At 38.0% G+C, this 20,822-nt stretch overlaps 1 protein-coding gene across 1 annotated transcript in view; it reads left to right on the top strand.

Moving 5' to 3' along the window:
* LOC121857842 (cadherin-99C-like) overlaps positions 1–18,452 on the top strand; it is a 28,462-nt gene extending 10,010 nt beyond the window's left edge. Inside the window, exons 2-5 of the mRNA XM_042354104.1 lie at positions 7,534–7,665; positions 15,902–16,033; positions 17,221–17,296; positions 18,407–18,452. Coding sequence (XP_042210038.1) covers positions 7,534–7,665; positions 15,902–16,033; positions 17,221–17,296; positions 18,407–18,423 — 357 coding nt within the window. The 3' untranslated portion in view covers positions 18,424–18,452. The remainder of the gene's footprint in view (positions 1–7,533; positions 7,666–15,901; positions 16,034–17,220; positions 17,297–18,406) is intronic.
* Positions 18,453–20,822: the final 2,370 nt, after the last annotated feature.

Below are 20,822 nucleotides of genomic sequence, written 5' to 3'. Positions count from 1 at the left end.
CCATCCCTGTACTTCTCACCATGTACAAGTCCTTTGTCCGTTCCTGTGTCGACTACGCCGCCCCTGCCCTCGTCAACATTAGTCGGACTGCTGTCAACCGTTTCGAAGTTATCCAGAGGAAAGCTGCTCGTATCATCCTTGGGGCTCCTCAGTGGACACGCTCTACTTCTCTATATACCGAACTTGGTCTTTTCCCCTTACAGGATCGTGTCCAGGAGTTTTACCTAAAAACTGCCGTTTCCATTCAACGGGATCCTCAGGGCAACTATGTCCAAGCCAACTTGACCCCTGCTGTCCGAGGCAGACCTCCATCTAGAAGACAGTGGCGAGGGTCACTCATCCGAGCCCTTCAGGAACATGACCTCCTGCTTGATATTGTTGTCACCCCTGCTGTTGGTTCGTCTCCTTCTCCCTGGCTGGATTTTCAACCTGAAGTGATTGCCCTCAGTGGACCGCTCCCGAAATCCTATGTGAACCCTGTTATTCTCTGCAAATACCACCTCTCCAGGATCGCCCACTGGTCCCCAGGTAGGGTCGTCCTCTACACTGATGGTTCTGTTGACCCCGCGACAGGTCGGGCCGGGGCTGGTGTCTACATCTCCCGTCCTGATGCCCCTGAGCCTATCAAACTGTCTCTCAGAGTTTCTGACGGGGCATCCTCCACTCAGGCTGAAATAATAGCCCTCCTTGCTGCCCTTCTCGCTGAGGAAGAAACAGATGGTTTCTGCCCCTTGCTTGTCTGCTGCGATTCCAGGTCTGCTCTCGACGGGATCGCATTTGGATCAGGGGAAAATAAGGACCTCATTCTCCGAATACGAGGGTTAACATCCACACTTCAGGATGCAGGCCGCCCTGTGACATTCCTATGGATACCCAGTCATGTCGGTATCTTGGGGAATGAGGCAGCAGATGGCCTTGCCAAGACTGGCTGCAACAAGGCCACACCTGACTACGTTGTTCCTCGAACACTTTTACAGCTTAGGACCCAAATTCGCCGCAAACAGAGAGAAGCTCGGGAAGCAGCCATCACCCTGGACTCCCTGCCCACCTGGTACGATGTCCTCCGTAAACTTCCTGACCTCTCGTATGTCTATGGGAAAGGGTCGCGGAAAGGGGACGTGATTGCTGCCCGTATCATCATTGGGTATGACTTTGCTTGGGAGATTGGTATCCCCGCATCCCCTGAGCTGAAGACCTGACAGCCGCACCCTTATCCGCTACCTCCTAAGATGTTCCCACACACAACGCTTCTGTGATGCCTGCTGGACCACCACTCCACGACCCCCTGACGGAGACACGATGATCCTCCCCATACTGGCCAGATATTATGCAAATAACATTGATTATGTGTTAAAGGAATATCCTTCCTTCCTTAGGCTTTAGTAAGCCCCTTTATAATATTTATACTGTATATACTTGTCACACTTGCCAGATGCTTCTGGTGTTATTGTACAGGGGTACCTAGTGACAGCACGAGGATCCCGCTTCCTCTATCAAGGAATAAACAATTGAAAAACAAAAACAAAACAAACAATAGTGTAATTTCTCGACATAGGTACAGTAGTACCCCGATTTATGCGGTCAATTGAACCCACAGGGTACCGCGGAAAGTGAAAACCGCGTAAAGTGAACAACAGAACATATGGGATTAATTCCAATAGAGACTGGCCCGACCCCCAAACTCCACTTTTTCCGACACAATACCTATGTTGTAGTAAAAATAACATCTAAATTTTATGATGGTATGCTCACACAATTAATATTTAAGAGAAATACAGTCGCCAGGTTAATGTCCATTCAAATAATGGACTCAAATCCCCCCCCCCCCTCTTCCCAGCTCACTAGCTCCTACCTCTCTGAAATGTTTGGGTGAAAACACTAGATTTTAACGTTTAGTAATAAATAATACCTCAGACTAAAGTTAGGATAATATAATTGACATTTCTGGATTCCTTGCAGGTCAGGGAATATTTTGAATGTAAACTTCATATATTTTGCACAAAAGATAAAATATTTGCTTTGTGTAAACCAAATTATTACATTAGATCTAAAATTTGTATGTCTAATGCAAAATCCATGATGTTTATATTCAAAATGATCATCATATTGTAAGAATTCCAGCAATGTAAATTATATTCTGGTCGAGTAATTTGTATGAATTTTATGAGCTAAAACAAATATCTTCAGTTAATAAAAAAAAAATATTCTTCACACACTATCTGTCAATCAAAGTACCCCACCTTGCCTCCCCCCCTCCTCACACTCACGCCAGCTGGGTCGGTCGGTCCCAACCCTCCCCCCTACCTTCCCTCCCAGATAAATGTGTGAGTGAAAACTCTAGATTTTAACGTTTAGTAATAAATAATACCTCAGGCTAAAGTTAGGATAATATAATTGACATTTCTGGATTCCTTGCAAGTCAGGGAATATTTTGAATGTAAACTTCATATATTTTGCACAAAAGATAAAATATTTGCTTTGTGTAAACCAAATTATTACTTTAGATCTAAAATTTGTATGTCTAATGCAAAATCCATGATGTTTATATTCAAAATGATCATCATATTGTAAGAATTCCAGCAATGTAAATTATATTCTGGCCGGGTAATTTATATGAATTTTATGAGCTAAAACATATATCTTCAGTAAATATACAAAGAAATATTCTTCAAGGACACTATCTGTCAATCAAATACTCCGCCCTAGCTGGGTCCCTCCCTCCCTCCCTCCGAAAAGGGATTGGGATCAAATTGTATATTTAAATTTTTAGTAATAAATAATAACTCAGACTAAAGTTAGGATAATATAATTGACATTTCTGGATTCCTTGCAGATCAGGGAATATTTTGAATGTAAACTTCATATATTCTGCACAAAGGATAAAATATTTGCTTTGTGTAAACCAAATTATTACATAAGATCTAAAATTTGTATGTCTAATGCAAAATCCATGATGTTTATATTCAAAATGATCATCATATTGTAAGAATTCCAGCAATGTAAATTATATTCTGGCTGGGTAATTTGTATGAATTTTATGAGGTAAATAAAAAAAAAAAATTATACTTCACCGTGTATATGAGTAGATGCACCGCGGAAAGTGAAAGTCTGGTTCTGGCAAGGTACCGCGTAAATGAGAAATCAGAAATCGCGGAAAGTGAAACCGTGTAAAGCGGGGTAATACTGTATATGAAAGCAACACTTATTACTGTTCTCATATATGTTTTAATAAATGCTTATGCATGTAAAACAAATATTCTACTCACCAATGGTGGTAAAGTCGAAAACATAAGGACAACCAATGTTGTTGGCTGAGTTTTTACTCAGATGACGACGAAGTTCCTAAATCATCAGGTTCTCCATCTGAAGCTGTAGGTTCAACTCTAGCTGAAGCTTTCCCTAAAGATACCATAGCTGTTGCTGAAGCTGTTGCTGAACTTGAAGCTATTGCTGAAGCTGCTGTTCAACCTGCAGTTGTTGCTGAAGCTGTTGCTGAACCTGAAGCTATTGCTGAAGCTGTTGTTCAACCTGTAGTTGTTGCTGAAGCTGTTGCTGATGCTGAATTTGGTGGTGTAGCCGTATCTGAAGTTGATGGTGTAGCTGTACCTGAAGTTGATGGTGTAGCTGTACCTGAAGTTGATGGTGTAGCTGAACCTGAAGTTGATGGTGTAGCTGTACCTGAAGTTGATGGTGTAGCTGTACCTGAAGTTGATGGTCACTAAGGCTGTGTAGCTGTACCTGAAGTTGATGGTCACTAAGGCTGTGTAGCTGTACCTGAAGTTGATGGTCACTAAGGCTGTGTAGCTGTACCTGAAGTTGATGGTCACTAAGGCTGTCAGCCTCGCTAAAGTTCGCCTGGAAAGGCTGAACCCGCTACTGAAGACATGAATAAAATATAGTTATGAAGAGAAAAACTTAACTCTGGCCTGCATGCTGAGAGTAATCAGAAAACCCAGGGCGGAAGCCCGAAAAGTTTTGTGAACGAACATGAGATGAGGGAGAGAGATAGCCACATATATCATGGTACAGAGTATTCATACTAGCACGTGTATAATTGGGACAAAGAAAATTTATGCAGTATATATATATATATAAATATATATATATATATATATATATATATATATATATATATATATATATATATATATATATATATATATATATATATATATATATATATATATATATATCTATATGTATGTATGTATGTATGTATGTATGTATGTATATATATATATATATATATATATATATATATATATGATTGGTCCTCATATTACGCGGTTAATGTAACCCCGGGTACCACGGAAAGTGAAAGCGTAGTGAATAACATAACATATGGGATTAATTGAAATGGAGTCGGGCGATCCCAAACTCCACTTTTGGCCGACACACAACTATGTTGTAGTAAAAATATTATCTTAACTTTATGATGGCATGCACACACAATTAATAATTAAGAAATATCAATAATATTAGGTTTTTTAACACTTACATTTGTAGAAAGATGGCTGGGCACAAGGGATGGGCGGTTGGTTCGAGGCAGAGGGCAGATTATTGGCCCTCACCTGTATCACGTATCAATTATCACTATCCACCACAGAGGCTTGCAGGGCCTCTTTGTCAAACCCCAAAGTACATATAAGTCCATATCCTCACTATAATTATCACTATCACTGACTGGGCGGCTGGTGGGTGGCGGGTGAAGAACTGGTCATGTTTTGATGTGGGCGACCTTGTGCGCACCATTTTGGCGCCTCTTACACAACATGGCGGATGGCGGAGGTTTGGATCAAAATGGCGCGGCTTGCCCAGCCGCTCTCCGCTAATATGGGTTCCACGACGCGGAATGTGAAAATGTTAGGTTTTGGCAAGGCACGCGTTAACGATGAAAGCAGCGGAATGCGGGGACGTAATATGAGGACCAACTTATATATATATATATATATATATATATATATATATATATATATATATATATATATATATATATATATATATATATATATATATATATATATATATATATATATATATATATATATATATATATATATATATATATATATACATACAGTTAACCTCACTTTTCGGCGGTCCCATATTCCGCAGACTAAGCGTTCGTGGTGCCCTACAGGATCTTCACATTCCGCGTGCCTGCAGCTGAGACAAACATAGTACAAGGCCAATCAAAGTTTTGAGCCAACCCACCCGTAGCAGCCAAATTGTGAGTTTGAAGGTAGTCAATTAATATAAACTGCTAGATAGGCCTCTATAAATACAGTGGGGTACTGACCTGCGTGGGTGAGAAGAGAAGCCTGACTTATACTATGGCGTGGCGTCTCGCCCTGAACTAGGCCTACAGTTTCCAGACTTTAAATTTCACTTTGACATTAATCTGGCTCTCACCTATACACTTTCTCATCTATTGTGACTTTATGCCTTATAATTACATATCTAATTCTAAATGACATACTAAAGTAAAAGTCTGGTTTGCTAGTTTCTGGGAAAATTAATTGGGTTATATCATTAACTTGGAACCGTAGCCCGGGGCGTCTTGGGCGCCAACATAGAAAAAAGGCCTAGGCTAGTGTTTTCTTGGCGTGGGTATATCCTCTTCACTTCAATCCGTATTTAGGGCTCCCCCCCTCACACGTTGCAATCGTTGAACACATTCATAAGATTCTCGGATCATTGCACTACTCGTGGTTATTCGTCACATGGAGTAACGAGGTGTATTAAGCTCACACCGAGGTATACAAGATATTTTCTTTGAAGCATAGTTTCTGGATCACTTCCAACACTTCACATATGCCTGATACATTTATCCTTTTTTCAGATCATTGTTCTCATATATTTTCATCTGATACCTGAGGTAGCTATGTTTACTAATCGTTCACAGATGTAAATATTATGACCTTCAGACACAGTCTACACATGGTCACACTTATCCCTTATAGTACACTAGTCCGTATCAATTGGACCATTCCAATCATCCTATAGATACCTTGAGTTCTCCTTAGCACTGTCAGTACATACTCTTAATATTATATGATCGTACATTGGTACAATTCATATAAACATACAGCAGGTGAGTTATTCCTTACCATAGTTTCACGTTTTCTACCGTTTTCTGTGACTCTACAAGCATGGTGGATTTGAATGTTTTGTAACGTAATATGAATTAAAGAGATATTAAGGATGACCATGTGCTCAGTACAGAAAGAACACCACCTCTACACCTGGATGGCTAAACTGTAAACTTTCTGGGTGGCCTGGTGCAGTATCTATCAATAATAGTACCTTGAATTCCTTCTTCTTGGAAGCAACATACTTTTCCTCTTCCAGTTAACCAGGCCTTTTTATTGGACTGCCAAAAAACCAGTAAAAGGTTGTTGTTTTTACCCTTTAAAGCCCTACGGTTTGCTGAGCGATAAAGCAATCCCGGTTTGATCATGTTGCCAGCTGCACTTCCATAGAAGATGAACATCACTCTGTCCTTGGCTGCCTTGAACCCAGGGGCACGCCTCTCCTGCTTGTTTATGTACGTTCTACCAGGCATCTTTTCCAATATAGACCTAATTCAGTGGCATTAACTGTTTGCTCTGGTCTATAACCTTTCTCTATATTATTTTCTTTTACTTTGGGGGAAATGCATCTGCGGGTGTGTGGTCAGCTTTACATTAAGGAGAGAGAATGTTTCTTAAGATTCTTGAACCACCCTTTGCTGGCACTAAAAGTTGGCTCAGTAGCCGCACCAGCCCCTTCACCACCTGTTGACTCGTAAAAATCAGCGTAAAGACTCGAAGCCTTCTCTCGATCTCGTTGCTGTTGATCGGAACATTTTTGTGGTGCTGGTCCTCAGTCCAAATGTTCAGTGCTTTATCCAGGCTTTAAGACATGCTGAAATTCACTGATATCTTTGCTTTGAGTCTCAGATTCATGTGACTTGCTATTAGCAAAAAAGTTTATTCATAGTTCTGTTATTATACTCAGTATATGTACTATCACTTTCTGCTTGATTGCGAGTATTGTGAGGGCAAAATGAAATTTATTAAAAAATAAATAAAAAGAGTACAGAGTATATCGGGCAAGGACTAAGACTCTTTGAAAACTGACGTTTGACCTAGTGTCAATCATAGCTCCAGCATCTGTGACTGTAGCATTCATGCCCATTAAACAATGTGGCAGAAATTTAAAATGACATAACAACTCATCAGAGGTTGAGCATGGAAGGTCACAGAATAGGAATTTAGACTGTTTAAATCTTTTGTAAAGTAGATCTTCATTTGACAGATACTTTAATGAAACAAATTTGAAAAACAAAGAATATGGAGTTAAATTATGTTTGGCCATCCAAAGACTGAAGTTTTATAAGAATTTTTTGTATTTTTTTTATAACTCCATTTCTAATATAGGCTCTTCATTCACATTCTCACCAAAAATATTCAGTCATCCCTCGCTAGTCTCTTTTGTAAAATAACTTTTCCTGGTTCTGATGTAATTGAATAGCTTATTATTTCATTTCAGATTTCTGCTGATACAAAAGAGTTTGAGATGAAAAATGAATATACAAATAAAATGATGGTGCTTAGTCTACAGACAACAAAACCCCTAGATTTTGAATATCGTATGTTCTACAAATTGCTGTTTAATATCACTGTAAGTATATAAATATTAAGCTTTATTAATATTTAGATATATCTTATGATCTTGTAATGACTTGCCAGCTACTGTACCATAAAAGTTTATTTGGCCTTGTAAAAATGTAAATAATTTTCACCTCTTCATTTTTACCTCTATCTCTGTGTTATAATTTTACATATACCTATGCTGTATATAGTATGCAAGCATGCCATGCCATGCCAGGCTCTACAGAAAACAATCTTCATTCGAGACATGAGACATTTCGTGTGAGGAACTTTGACTCAGACAGTTAAAGCATAATACAGTATCACCAAGGTTACTGTTCCTTGGCAAAGAGGTTACTCTTATCAGTGCTGTGTTATGTTGGAAATTGAGGAAAAATGTCAACTTTATTAGTTAGAGTGAAATGCCTAATGGTTAATTATCAGTTGCCTTAGGCCACCAGTCAAGGGAAGTAAGAGTGGAAAGTAGAGGAGCAATAAACCAGAGGTATCCATTAGTGGTGTCCGTGAGATATCCACCGGGTAATATAGTGAAGGAACACAAAGACCAACTCACTGTGGTACGTATATAAAAGAAACATGGAAAAACCAAAAAGATAATTAATGACCTGGTAACTTGCGCATCACAGGTCACTGCAGTGCCACCAAGTCATAAAGTCATGAATTTTTGTGTATTACAATACAGTAATGTTCACAGTGATAGTTGTATTGTGGGACACTGGCAGTAAGTGAATAGTGCATAACTCTTATTTTCTATGAACAAGCTTTGTGAACTCGAAATAAGAGTTAAAAAACAAGTGAAGAACTGGCACCATAAACTGTCTCAGCGCAGTATTGTATAAGCATACACAGGACTCGGGAGGCCAAAGTAGGCACCTCCCCCAGGACTCCACCACCTCTACCACTTTTAGAACCGATAAGTCACTACATTTCATGCTAAAAGTGTGTTTACCCGGAAGATGTACAAAAGTCACAACAGAGGAGATAGTTTCCATCTTCATGGAAAGGCAGCTAGACGTATAACTGTGTGTGTGTGTGTGTGTGTGTAGACACACACACATACAAAACACATACTGTACAAATAAATGGTAATGGGAAAATCATCTCAAATATAATTCAATCAGAAACAAGACAACAAAATGTATCGAAATGTAGAAAAAATGTCAGTCTACCCTCAAGTCATCTCCGTGCTTTTTTATTAAGCTCAACTCAACTTTAATAACAAAGCACAGAGTTTACTTGAGGGTAGACTCACATTTTTTCTACATTTCGATACATTTTGTTGTCTTGTTTCTGATTGAATTATTTGTGAGAGGATTTTGCTTTTATTGTTTATTTGTATGTTCTTTCTGTGTGTCTTTGTCTACACACATACACACACACATATATACAATACAGGTAAAAGAAATAATTGTCCAAAGGGCAAACACATAAAGAGGGTATATACATTTCTTTGCACACGAGTAAAAATGTACCCCCCACTGGTCAGCAAATGATATTTGCGGATTTGGCTATTCGCAGCCATTTTTGAGACCCAAATGCCCGCGAATATTAAGGGCATGCTGTATTTACCACAATCACTCAATCAATCTACCTCTGACGGCATTGGCAAGTGTTAGTTGATGCTGCCACATTAAGAAAGTAATCACACATCCAAACAATTATATAATGAATCCTGTATTGTGTTAGTTTGTAATACAATTCTCGATTTCATTATTTAATTTCAGTACTAATAATCTGCTGTTTAACCTATTTTGTATTTTCAAGCTTATAATACTGTACAGTGAAATGTACATGAAAGTTTAACAGGATAATTGATAACTTGATATAGAATAAAAAAGTTTAAGGTGAGGTGATACATTTTAACTGCTAATTATGTTTTTGTCCAAAAATCACTTAATTGTATTATTTCAGTTTAAAATGTTAACTTACAGTACATGTAAAGTACTGTATAAACTTGATAATTTGAGTGACAAAGTGTCACTGTAATGTCATTTTCTTATGGGCTTTTGAGCAGAGAGAGCTGTTGCTTTACTCGGAAGCCAGAGCTACCAACACCATTATGACGAACAGGTGTACAGAAAGAGGACCAACTCAGTTTTTATTATTACATTAAACACAAGTTTATATCAGTGTAGTCAAAACTCAGCACTGGCTGAACATTGTGATGACTTCATTGAGGATTCATAATGTTGGAACAAAGCATGGGATTGTAGCATCTTGGATTTGACAAGTGAACGGAAAGATACAAGTTTAGCCTAAAGGTAATTCTCATTTCAGTGGATTTTTCCTAACGTAAATCAATCGAGGGTTTTAAATCTTACTGTATTTGCCGGCATAAAAGATGCACCTTCACATAAGATGCAGTACATTTCATTCATTTATTGAACCATGCATTTTATTTATTTATTTATTTATTTATTTTATTTAAATTTTTTTTGCGGGGGGACATATGTTGTGCATGAAAATACAATACCCTACTGTATACTACTGATACTAATATTTAACCGCATCAAACATGCCTTAATTATGTTTGGAAGATAATTAATTTTCAAAGTTCCCACCACCGTGCGTGCGGAAACTGGTAGGCGAGGGGTGGAAGCAATGGTCGGTAGCAACCACACTCAGTGTCCCACTGTATTGTCGTGTGCGGATCTAGGCTGCTCGCTTTTATCTTGTAGATTTCTTTTGTGTATTTTATGATGATTTATAGGTAAGGAGTTAAGTTAGATTATTGCGTATTGTATGATTTGATTTAAAAAATCTCTGTCATGTTATTTGATAATATTCCCTCTAGTACATTTAGTATTAAAAAAAACATGTGAACCAATGTGAAAAATGTCTGATAATTTAACTCAATAAATCTATCTAAACTAAAAAAAATCAATACTGTATGTTTTCAGAATTAAAAGTACACTACTGTATGTATTGTACATTAATCTCAAGATTCAACCTTGAGTTTTTGAGTTTGACCACCTTAACATTCCGTGCACTGTTGTCACCTGCCATACGGCCACAAGGAGGGCGTCAACTATTCAGATCCACCCGCACTTTAATGTACTGTAATCTATTGCTTTTATAGGTTGGCTTGACAAATTAACATTAGTCACGCACTTATCATTTTATCATCAATTAGTTTTTAACTTTTAATCATGCAATTTTATTGAGTTATTTGGTAGATATGTATAAATAAAATAAAGATTCTGGTAACACAGCTCACTTGATAATGACAGAAGCCAATCATGACGATAACACCACCACTCCAAACCCCTGACAGATAGACATTTATTGAGTTATATGCCTGAAAGGTATTGTAGTTAGCCACTAAAGAAGCAGGAATAGAATGATAATGGTGGTGATACACAACCCTGGCATATAGTTGTGTTAGAAGCTCATTATATCAATATTTTTTCCTGGGGGGAGGGGTGCCCCTGCAGTGCTTAGGGCAAGTGAACTGCCCCTCTAGTATGGTAAAATGATCATCTACAACTCTCCTGTTTATATAAATAATGCTTGAAGTTCACACAATTGTTAAGCAACATAATAAAGGCATGTGATAAGGTTTATGAATGCTGGGAAAGGAGGTATAGCGAGATGATGCGAGTTTGCCTCTGTTATTAAGCTAATGTACAGTAGGTGTCTTATTTTACGTTGCGATAATTTTGCCTTTTGTGATAATTCTACTTGCTTTTAAGTATTTTGTATTATTTCCTGAGATAGCTGGGCTTGTATAGTGAAAAAGGATAAACAAAGCTAAAAATACAAATGTATCTCAATAATATTTGGTAGTACTGGTGCATTAGATGCAGGGTAATTTTTTTATTTTTTTTATAGAAAATAGTGTGACCTATATATAGTACAGTATTCCCTAAAAGCTCGCCGTTTTAAAGCTTTTCTGCGGAAACTCATGGATTCTTAGGGAAAATAAATAAAATAAATCTGAGGCTGTGTGCCAGGGATCGAGAGGAGTCAACAAAACAGAGCACCATATTTCCCAGGTCATAAGATGCACCCTATAATTAGCAAGGTATATATTGGAAAAAAGAATTTTTGAAGATTTAATAGCCTACTATACTGGCAAAGCTAACTCACTGGCTAATGCTATCATGTTTCTCACTACCACAGCTCGCTATCACTTTATGGACCTATTATCATACATTTGTTGATACAGTCAACCCTCACTTTACGCAGTCCCACATTCCGCGTTTCCACGTTAACGCGGTGCCTTGCCAGAACCTAACGTGCTCACATTACGCGGTGCGTGAACCCCATTACGCGGAGAGTGTCCGGCGCGACGCTATTTTTAGATTCACCCCACCTGCCTGCCTGCCTGCCTGCCTGTGCTCTCGCCTCTCCCTCCTCCTCCCTCCGCTTGGGCAAGCCGCGCGGTAAGGTTGCGCAGTGTGTGTCTTTGTTGCGTTATCACTGACGTCATATGGCGTATCGGACTGTGATTGGCCATGCATCCCTGCCCCCCTCTGCTGCTAGCTGTAATTGGCTTAAAGTATTATGACGTGTCTACCCGGGGTAGGGAGGGAGGGAGGAAAGACGATCCTTGACCTAGTCGCGCCAGTTTCATCCCTCCACGCCAGACCGTGTAAACGTGCATCCATTGTTCTCTAAAATGGCTTCCGCCGGACCACCACCCCCAGAGAGAAACCTTTCCTTACCTGGACCCAGCGGCACTAAGCCAAAGAAGACACGACGTTCCTTAAGCTACGAGGTGAAGTATACCATCATCCAAGAGTTGGAGAAAGGAACAAGGCAGGTTGATTTGGCGCGCCAGCATGGTGTGAATGAATCTACGATTCGAACAATAAAGAAGGATGCAGCCAAGATAAAGGAGCACATGAAGATCACAAAGTCTACAGGTGCAGGTGCTTCTATGATCAAGTATTTTCACAACCAGGTGCTTCTCAAGACAGAAAAATTACTTGTGAGGTACTTGGTGCGTCAGGCGCGACGGAACATGGCGGTCGACACGCGCTCTGTTAAGGAGTACGCACGTGAACTGTACATCGCAGTGGCACGAAAGATGGGAATTACAGAGCCCAAACCCTTTAATGCTTCCTCTGGGTGGTTACAGAGGTTTAAGATCCGGAACAAGATCACCAATATAAACATTGGTGGTGAAGAAGCGAGTGCTGACCGTGCTGCGGCTAGGGAATTTCCTCCGTTTTTACGTGAGATTATGGAGGAAGGACAGTACAGTGACGACCAGGTGTTTAACATGGACGAATCTGGTCTTTTCTGGAAAAAGCTACCTTCCAAGTCCTTCGTTGTAAAGAATGCCAGCAAGATTCGGGGCTGGAAGATGCAGAAGGAACGCATCACTGTCCTGTTTACCACCAATGCCTCCGGTACCAGTAAGCTCAAGTTATCGGTGATCCACACAGCACGCAAGCCGCACGCCTACAAAACCATGGACATGACCAAGCTAAATGTCCACTGGCTGACCACACGTAAGGCGTGGATGTTCTCTACACTGTCCCTCTCCAGGTTTGATGACTGTTTTGTTCCCGATGTAAAGAAATTCTGTGAGCGACAGAATGTGCCATTCAAGATTTTGTTGCCGCTGGACAACGCACCAGGACACTCGCCCCTACTGTTAGATTTTCACCCCAACATAAAAGTGGTCTTCCTTCCTCCCAACACTACGTCTATATTACAGCCCATGGACCAAGAGTTAATCTGTAATGTAAAAGCTGCATTCTCTACGAAAAAATTCAAACTCCTGAACGACTACACCAACACCAGGGAAGAGTTGCGTAACCTGAGTGACACCACCACCGATAGCAAGAGCGAAGAAGATGAGGATCAACAGTTGGCACAGCAAAAAATACTGTTCAAATAATTCTGGAGAGTATTTAACATCAAGAAAGCTGTGGACTTCTTGGTGAAGTCATGGGATCAGCTGTCTATTGCTACAATTCGTCACGCATGGAGACATGTGTTGCATGGAATACCAGGTGAGAGGAGGAGTCAATCTGTGACTGGTGAGGTTCAGACTGTTGCAGTAGCAGTGGACCTTGCCAGAGAAGCTGCGCAGACTGTTACAGTTCCAGGCTTCTCCGAGACCACCAACGACGACATCCTGGAGGTGATAATGGAACCTGATGTGACTACCGAGGAGATGGTAGATGATGATAACGACGTCAGTGAAGAGGCAGGTGGTGCGTCATCCCAAGAAGAACAACACTTATCCCATAGTAATGTTAGGGATGCCATCGAGTGTATCGAGAAAGCCAAGCTCCTCCTTTCCGACGACCCTGACGCAAACAGGTATGAAATCTTCACTACCCAGCTGTTGCAGACTATGGAGCCCTACATCAAGGTGTATCACGACAACATCAACACCAGCCGTCAGCAAAGCATAACAGATTTCTTCGCCCGCAACCCACCACAGCCAGCCCAAGCCAGTGATAGTGACAGTGAAGATGACTTTGAGGGATTTGTCAGGGAAGTCCTGACAGCTGTAAGTGACAGTGATGGTGATGCACCTAGTAATGGTGATTCACCTGAGGGCCAGTAGCCTGCCCTCTGCCTCGGAACCAGCCTCCATCCCCGTACGCTGACCCATCTCTTCTACTAACGTAAATGTTCCACATAACTTTTAGTTTTCCTAACCTAACCTTTATTTTTCCTATGTTAACCTTTATTTTTCCTAACCTAACCTCTTCTATATTACTTGTTTTTTCATACCATCATAAAGTTAAGATAAAATTTTTACTACAACATAGTTGTGTGTCGTCAAAAAGTGGAGTTTGGGGGTCGGCCCGGACTCTATTTCAATTAATCCCATATATTACGTTATTCACTTTACGCGTTCCTCACTTTCCGCGGGACCCTGCGGGTTATATTAACCACGTAAAGTGAGGGTTGACTGTATTATCAATAAAATTAACCTAATTTACTACAAAAAGATATGATTATACATATAGGTACCTACGGTATACACATTACAAATACTTGTCGGTACCAAGCATGTTCACTAGGAACTGTTCAGTACAGGGATTAGTTACATCCTGTGCACCAGATCAGCTGATGTTTCAGAGGTATTGTCTTTGCATTGTCATTATCACAACTCACTATCACTGTGTGGACCTAATGTCCATACAGTCTTATTTCATGTTTATTTATTTGTTATTTTATATTATATTGTCTTATACATACATAATGTTGTTATACATGTGCATATAGCTATTTATACACACTCCTGGGACTGGCATGAAAAACTGGCGGATTTTCTTTCTCACGAGGTCCATTTTACCTAACCCCAGTGAGCTTTATGGGAATACTGTATTATAGTGAAGGAGAATTTCCTGAAACTAGTAATCATGAATAGGGTGATACTTGTATATCCAATTATTTTAACTGTACAGTAAATTAGTACTGTACAGGCATACCCTGATAATCAACGCAAATAGGGACTGTGAAAAGTTGTTGATAAGTGAATTAACAGTTATCAAAGCAATAAATGCCATCAGAATACTGTATAACAAATTCAGGGGGTTAGGGACCATCCACCCCCAAAACCTCCCATCTACCCTTGATAAATCTCTGTACTGCACACTGTCAAGCAAGAAAATTAAACAGACATATATATATGTAGTAAGCATAATAAGCCTTAAATAAGGAATATAAAGCATAAATTGAGACTGTATTGAGGATAGTAGAGAATGTCTAGGGTGGCAAGTTCAAGTCTTTATCATCCTTTGCTGGTCCATCACCACACTTAGTGTGCCTCATTATGCCTTATCACATCATATCAAGCTGTCCATAAGAGGGGCAGCACAAGAGGAGCTATCACTGGGAGGATTATGGTAAGTGTAAACATGTGCAGAGAGGTGGGAATAAGTCGGAGGCAGCACGCAGAGCTCTCTTGCGGCAAGAATTCGCACCACGTCACCATCTGCCAATTCGAGATATCTCTGTCATTCCTTTCCCAATCATGCAAATTGGCGGTTAATGGGATGTTGGTTTTTGGGGTATTCTATTTTATTTCAGAACTAAACATAATGATTAATTAGGTAGTCACTTTTGAATATTGCTTACATACAAGATGATATATAAGATGCTGTAGGCTAATTTCACCCAGTGTCTTGGAAGAGTGACATTGAAAGGTATACTTTTTGACCCTCTTTATCTCTCCATGGAATTACTTAGGAATTTTAGATATAATAATTCAATCAAAAAATGAATGGGTTCAAATCAGTTACTGTAGTGTCATTTGTGTCTTTATATTTCAGAGCATTGACACCAGAGGGAATACAAGGACTGTGACTCAGACAATCCTGGTGTCACTGGAGGATGTGGGAGATAATCCACCATATTGGATGAATTACTTTCCAACCTTCAGATTTTTGGAGGGTGACCCAGGGGTGAGTTTTATTCATAATTATAGACTCCCCTAATCATAGAAAGGTTTTCTTAATTTGTGTTGTAGCCAAGAACGCAGTAATTAGTCATTGGGAAATTATTGGTTTTGTTGGGTATTTAACACTTATTCCAATGATTCATAAGCACCATGACTCATCAGATACAGCTCAAGGTTGAAGAAGCCGCAAGTCCAGAAAACTGTGAGGGCAAACTTTTTCGGAGTGAGAGTTGTGAACTCTTGGAAGAACCTGTAGCCTGGTGGTTACAGTGACGAGTCTAACCTGGCTAGAATGCCACGATTAATCACTATTAAGCACTATTATATCAGTAAACACTAATAATAACAGTAAATCTAGTGAAGTATGGCAGAGAGCGAGGAGAGTTACAACTGCAGATGACACTCTAATTAGTGGTCACTCACTCTCGTTGCCAAGCATACATTCAAAATATGTATGGGAGAAATACATATCTTGTAGTCTAATTTGAAAACAGTGATGGTCACAGTGATAAACAAATTATATAAATCAGGCATTTACCTATTATAACTTAATAAGAAGTATTGTATCATTACTAGAGTGAATGACATCGTACAGTATTTCCATAAACAACAATTGACAATTCTGTTTATGTTTCCCGCCTCAGGCACCTGTATCCTGCTCACTGACATCTTAGTTACACGAGCCTAAGATGATGATCTTTGCTCTGTTTTGAGAAAGTTTCTTAGGGAAGCTTCTTAACCCCCGGTACCCCCAAATTTTGTCCGAATCTTCCGAAATCTAGATTTGCCAGGTCCGAATCTTAGAGGGTTCACTGTATATCAGAACCTGTAATGTACACAGGTGAAAATTTTTTACCCCAAGTATATATGGTGAAGAAATACATGCCCTCGCCTGCAGACCCCCATGGGGATGGATCAATACTGTGATTCTAGGCTGTGTAAAATGTATTTATTGGCTTATCTCACTACTCTAATCATTAGAGTATCTCTTTCTCTTTCTCAATATACTGTACAAAATTCCGGTTTATTGGGCTATAATACAATAAATATGTTAATAATTACAATGAGGTACCAGATAATGAATGCTGCTTGGAATTCCTGCTTACATTTTTTAGGTATGTCATACATTTTCACCCCCTTCAATTGTTTTTCTCTTTGTATATGACCATAGATAATATATTTTTTTGACAGAGAGACATGTTCCGTGTGGAAGCTCGTGACAGAGATGTGATGATCAACAACCTCATCAAGTACAAAATCAGTGAAGGTTAGTAAATGCAAATATTATTTTCACATAACCTTACAGTAAGGAAGCTGAACTGAGGTGTGAAGGTAACAGTTCAAAGTTTTATTTTACTTTTAGTGCACAAGCCACCTTGCTGTTTCATTAATTTGAAAATTTTTCCCTGCATCTTTTCTGCTACAACAATTTTTTTTTTCCTACATGCCATTCACTTTTGTATAATGGACAAGTTGATGGTCGGAATTTTTCATAAGATGGCAGGTCGATGGGTAAAGAAGGCGCTTAAATTCACTATGGTAAGGCCATTTTTAAATAAAGCAGGCCAAAAAGTGTAAAAAATAATGGTTAAAGTTGCTGAAAAGTCACATAACTGCAAAAAGCTCTGTGATTGGTTGTGATGTCACTGACTAGTGCGAGCAACAGAGCGGGAGCCTGGAGGCAGCTAGTTGTGGTGTAAGTGTTGTTACCAACAGAAATATAGGACTTGTAGCCATATACAATGTTGATATACACAGTCATACCTTATTTTTAGGTTCAAATAAATTACTGCTCAAGTATCATCGTGTGTATTTACTCCCTGGGTGCCAAAATGATGCAAAAGACCGATAACTCCAACATGGAAGTTTTCATCACTGTTCTCTATTTCTTGTCTGGAAAATGTAAGTTTCGTCACTAATATCTATATTTAATGATGTGTAAGGACTAGGGACGACCATGGCCAGGGGATGGGCTTGAGATGATCAGATGGCAGATGTAATTTAACGTGCTTCATAGCTAGATGGCGGAGTTCTTGATAATACTGTACTCTACAATCACAAAGACATCTACTTTTGGTAAATTTCTTTCATCTGCCTTGGTGAACCCTGGAAGTAGTTGTCTAACCTTCTCGGCTGATCAGCTCAGTAAATAAATATTATTAGATAATTAATTGTGCTGTACTATGCAACACAGTAATGCTACCTGTATATATATATATATATATATATATATATATATATATATATATATATATATATATATATATATATATATATATATATATATATATATATATATATATATATATATATATATATATATATTGTTCTCACCCTCCTTTGTATATATATAACTTGTTCTGCACTTCTACTTTAGCCTGTACTCACCCCTGAAGATGTGAATTACACGAAAGCGCTTGGGAATTTTGTGTTTTATTTTTCCTTGTTGTTATCAGCATATATATATATATATATATATATATATATATATATATATATATATATATATATATATATATATATATATATATATATATATATATATATATATATATATATATATATATATATATATATATATATACACATATGTGTTAACTCTTCGCCTACCGGTTAACGAAATTTCGGTTAACGAACTGCCTTCCATAAGGATCTTCAATTCGGTTAACGAACAAAAATTCGGTTAACGAATTTCTTACGAACCGACCTCAACATGTTTTTGCTTGCACTGGCCGGGCAACCAGCTTTAGTATCAGTCCGCCAATACATTAATCGGTTCTAGGGCTTAAATTCCTAACTATTTTAGTAAATATCAAGAAGTTTATACTATTCAATAATTTTAAAAGTTTAATATTCAATTTTTTAGTCATTTTAACAATTATTGAACATAATTGAAGGTAAAGTGACTAGTTTAAAGCGCAGCATCCAGCCTCTTAACACAGCAAACAGGCGTTAGTCTCTCTGTTTTCACTGGAGGTAACATCTTGCTTGAGACTCTTTAACTAAACGCTTTTTTCTGTGTTTCCAAGCAAATTATTGGTCATTTTGAAATATATTTTACATATTGACAATATATAATGCAGTACAGTGTTGATTTAAAGAAAATAATCTTGAAATACACCAAGAGAACTAAAATTTTATGGGTGAAATGGTGCCATGGGGTGACTTCTCTTCCACCCCAATGCCTTCTCTTCTTCCTTCTCCTCCACCCCCATTGTAATTCCCATCATCATCATCATCATCCAGGAGCCTTCTACATACACACCTCAAAGTAAGTGAACTTTTCTACCATTTTTGTTGAATTTAGGAAATTTTCGGTGAGCTGGAACCAATTACCCAAAACCCATTGAAACAATGGTTTGGTTAATGAACTTTTAGGTTAACGAACGACCTTCTGAGCAGTTGAGTTAAGTTAACTGAGGGTCACTGTGTGTGTGTGTATATATATATATATATATATATATATATATATATATATATATATATATATATATATATATATATATATATATATATATATATATATATATATATATATATATATATATGTATATAATGTATGTATGTATGTATGTATGTATGTATGTATAAAATTTATGTATGTATGTATGTATGTATGTATGTATATGTATGTATGTTATGTATGTATGTATGTATGTATAATCACGACCTCACCAGCAAGGTCGAACCCTCGACCTACTGGGTGTGACTGAGGCAGCTTACGGCTAGGCCACAAGGACACTAAAGCAGTTCTAGACTCTGTTATATTTCACACAAAGCCTGTTCATCAAGCTGATGGCTGCGTGAACCTCAATGGGAAACTGCGTGCCTCTTATGTGGTGTCAGTAGCATTTTACAGATCAGCTGGTATGAAACCGAGGTACATTATATACTTCATTTTTAGTCCATATAACCCAGCAGGTGAGTGGGTTGATTATATGTTCAAAATCAGCGTGTTGTATGGACTAAAAATGAAGTATGTATATATATATATATATATATATATATATATATATATATATATATATATATATATATATATATATATATATATATATATATATATATATATATATATATATATATATATATATATATATATATATATATATATATATATATATATATATATATATATATATATAATAATATATATATATATATATATATATATATATATATATATATATATATATATATATATATATATATATTTATATATATATACATACATACATACATACATCAGCGCAACATACCTTCAACCCTCACTTTACAGCGGTCCCACATTCGGCGTTTCCGCGTTCTGGCGGTGCCCTGCCAGAACCGAGGATGCCCACATTCATGGTGGTGTACCCTTACATGGGTGAAGTATAATTTTTTATTTAGCTCCAAAATTCATACAAATTATCCGGCCAGAATATAATTTACATTGCTGGAATTCTTAAAATTTGATGATCATTTTGAATATAAACATTATAGATTTTGCATTAGACATACAAATTTTAGATATAATGTTTACTCTGAGTAAATATGTTATCTTTTTGTGCAAAATATATGACATTTATATTCAAAATATTCCTTGTCTTACAAGAATCCAGCAATGTCAATTATATTATCCTAACTAGTCTGATTTTATTTTTTATTACTAAAAAGGTAAACAGTCTGGTATTCCACACATTCATCTGGTAGGGAGGGACTGACTGACCACCTGGCACCAGGGTGTGAAGAATATTTTTTTATTAACTGAAGATATTTGTTTTAGCTCATAAAATTCATACAAATTACCGGCC

This window comes from Homarus americanus, unplaced genomic scaffold (assembly GCF_018991925.1).
Source record: "Homarus americanus isolate GMGI-L3 unplaced genomic scaffold, GMGI_Hamer_2.0 scaffold23295, whole genome shotgun sequence".
Lineage (NCBI taxonomy): Eukaryota > Metazoa > Arthropoda > Malacostraca > Decapoda > Nephropidae > Homarus > Homarus americanus.
This window is presented reverse-complemented; position numbering and strand designations above follow the sequence as displayed.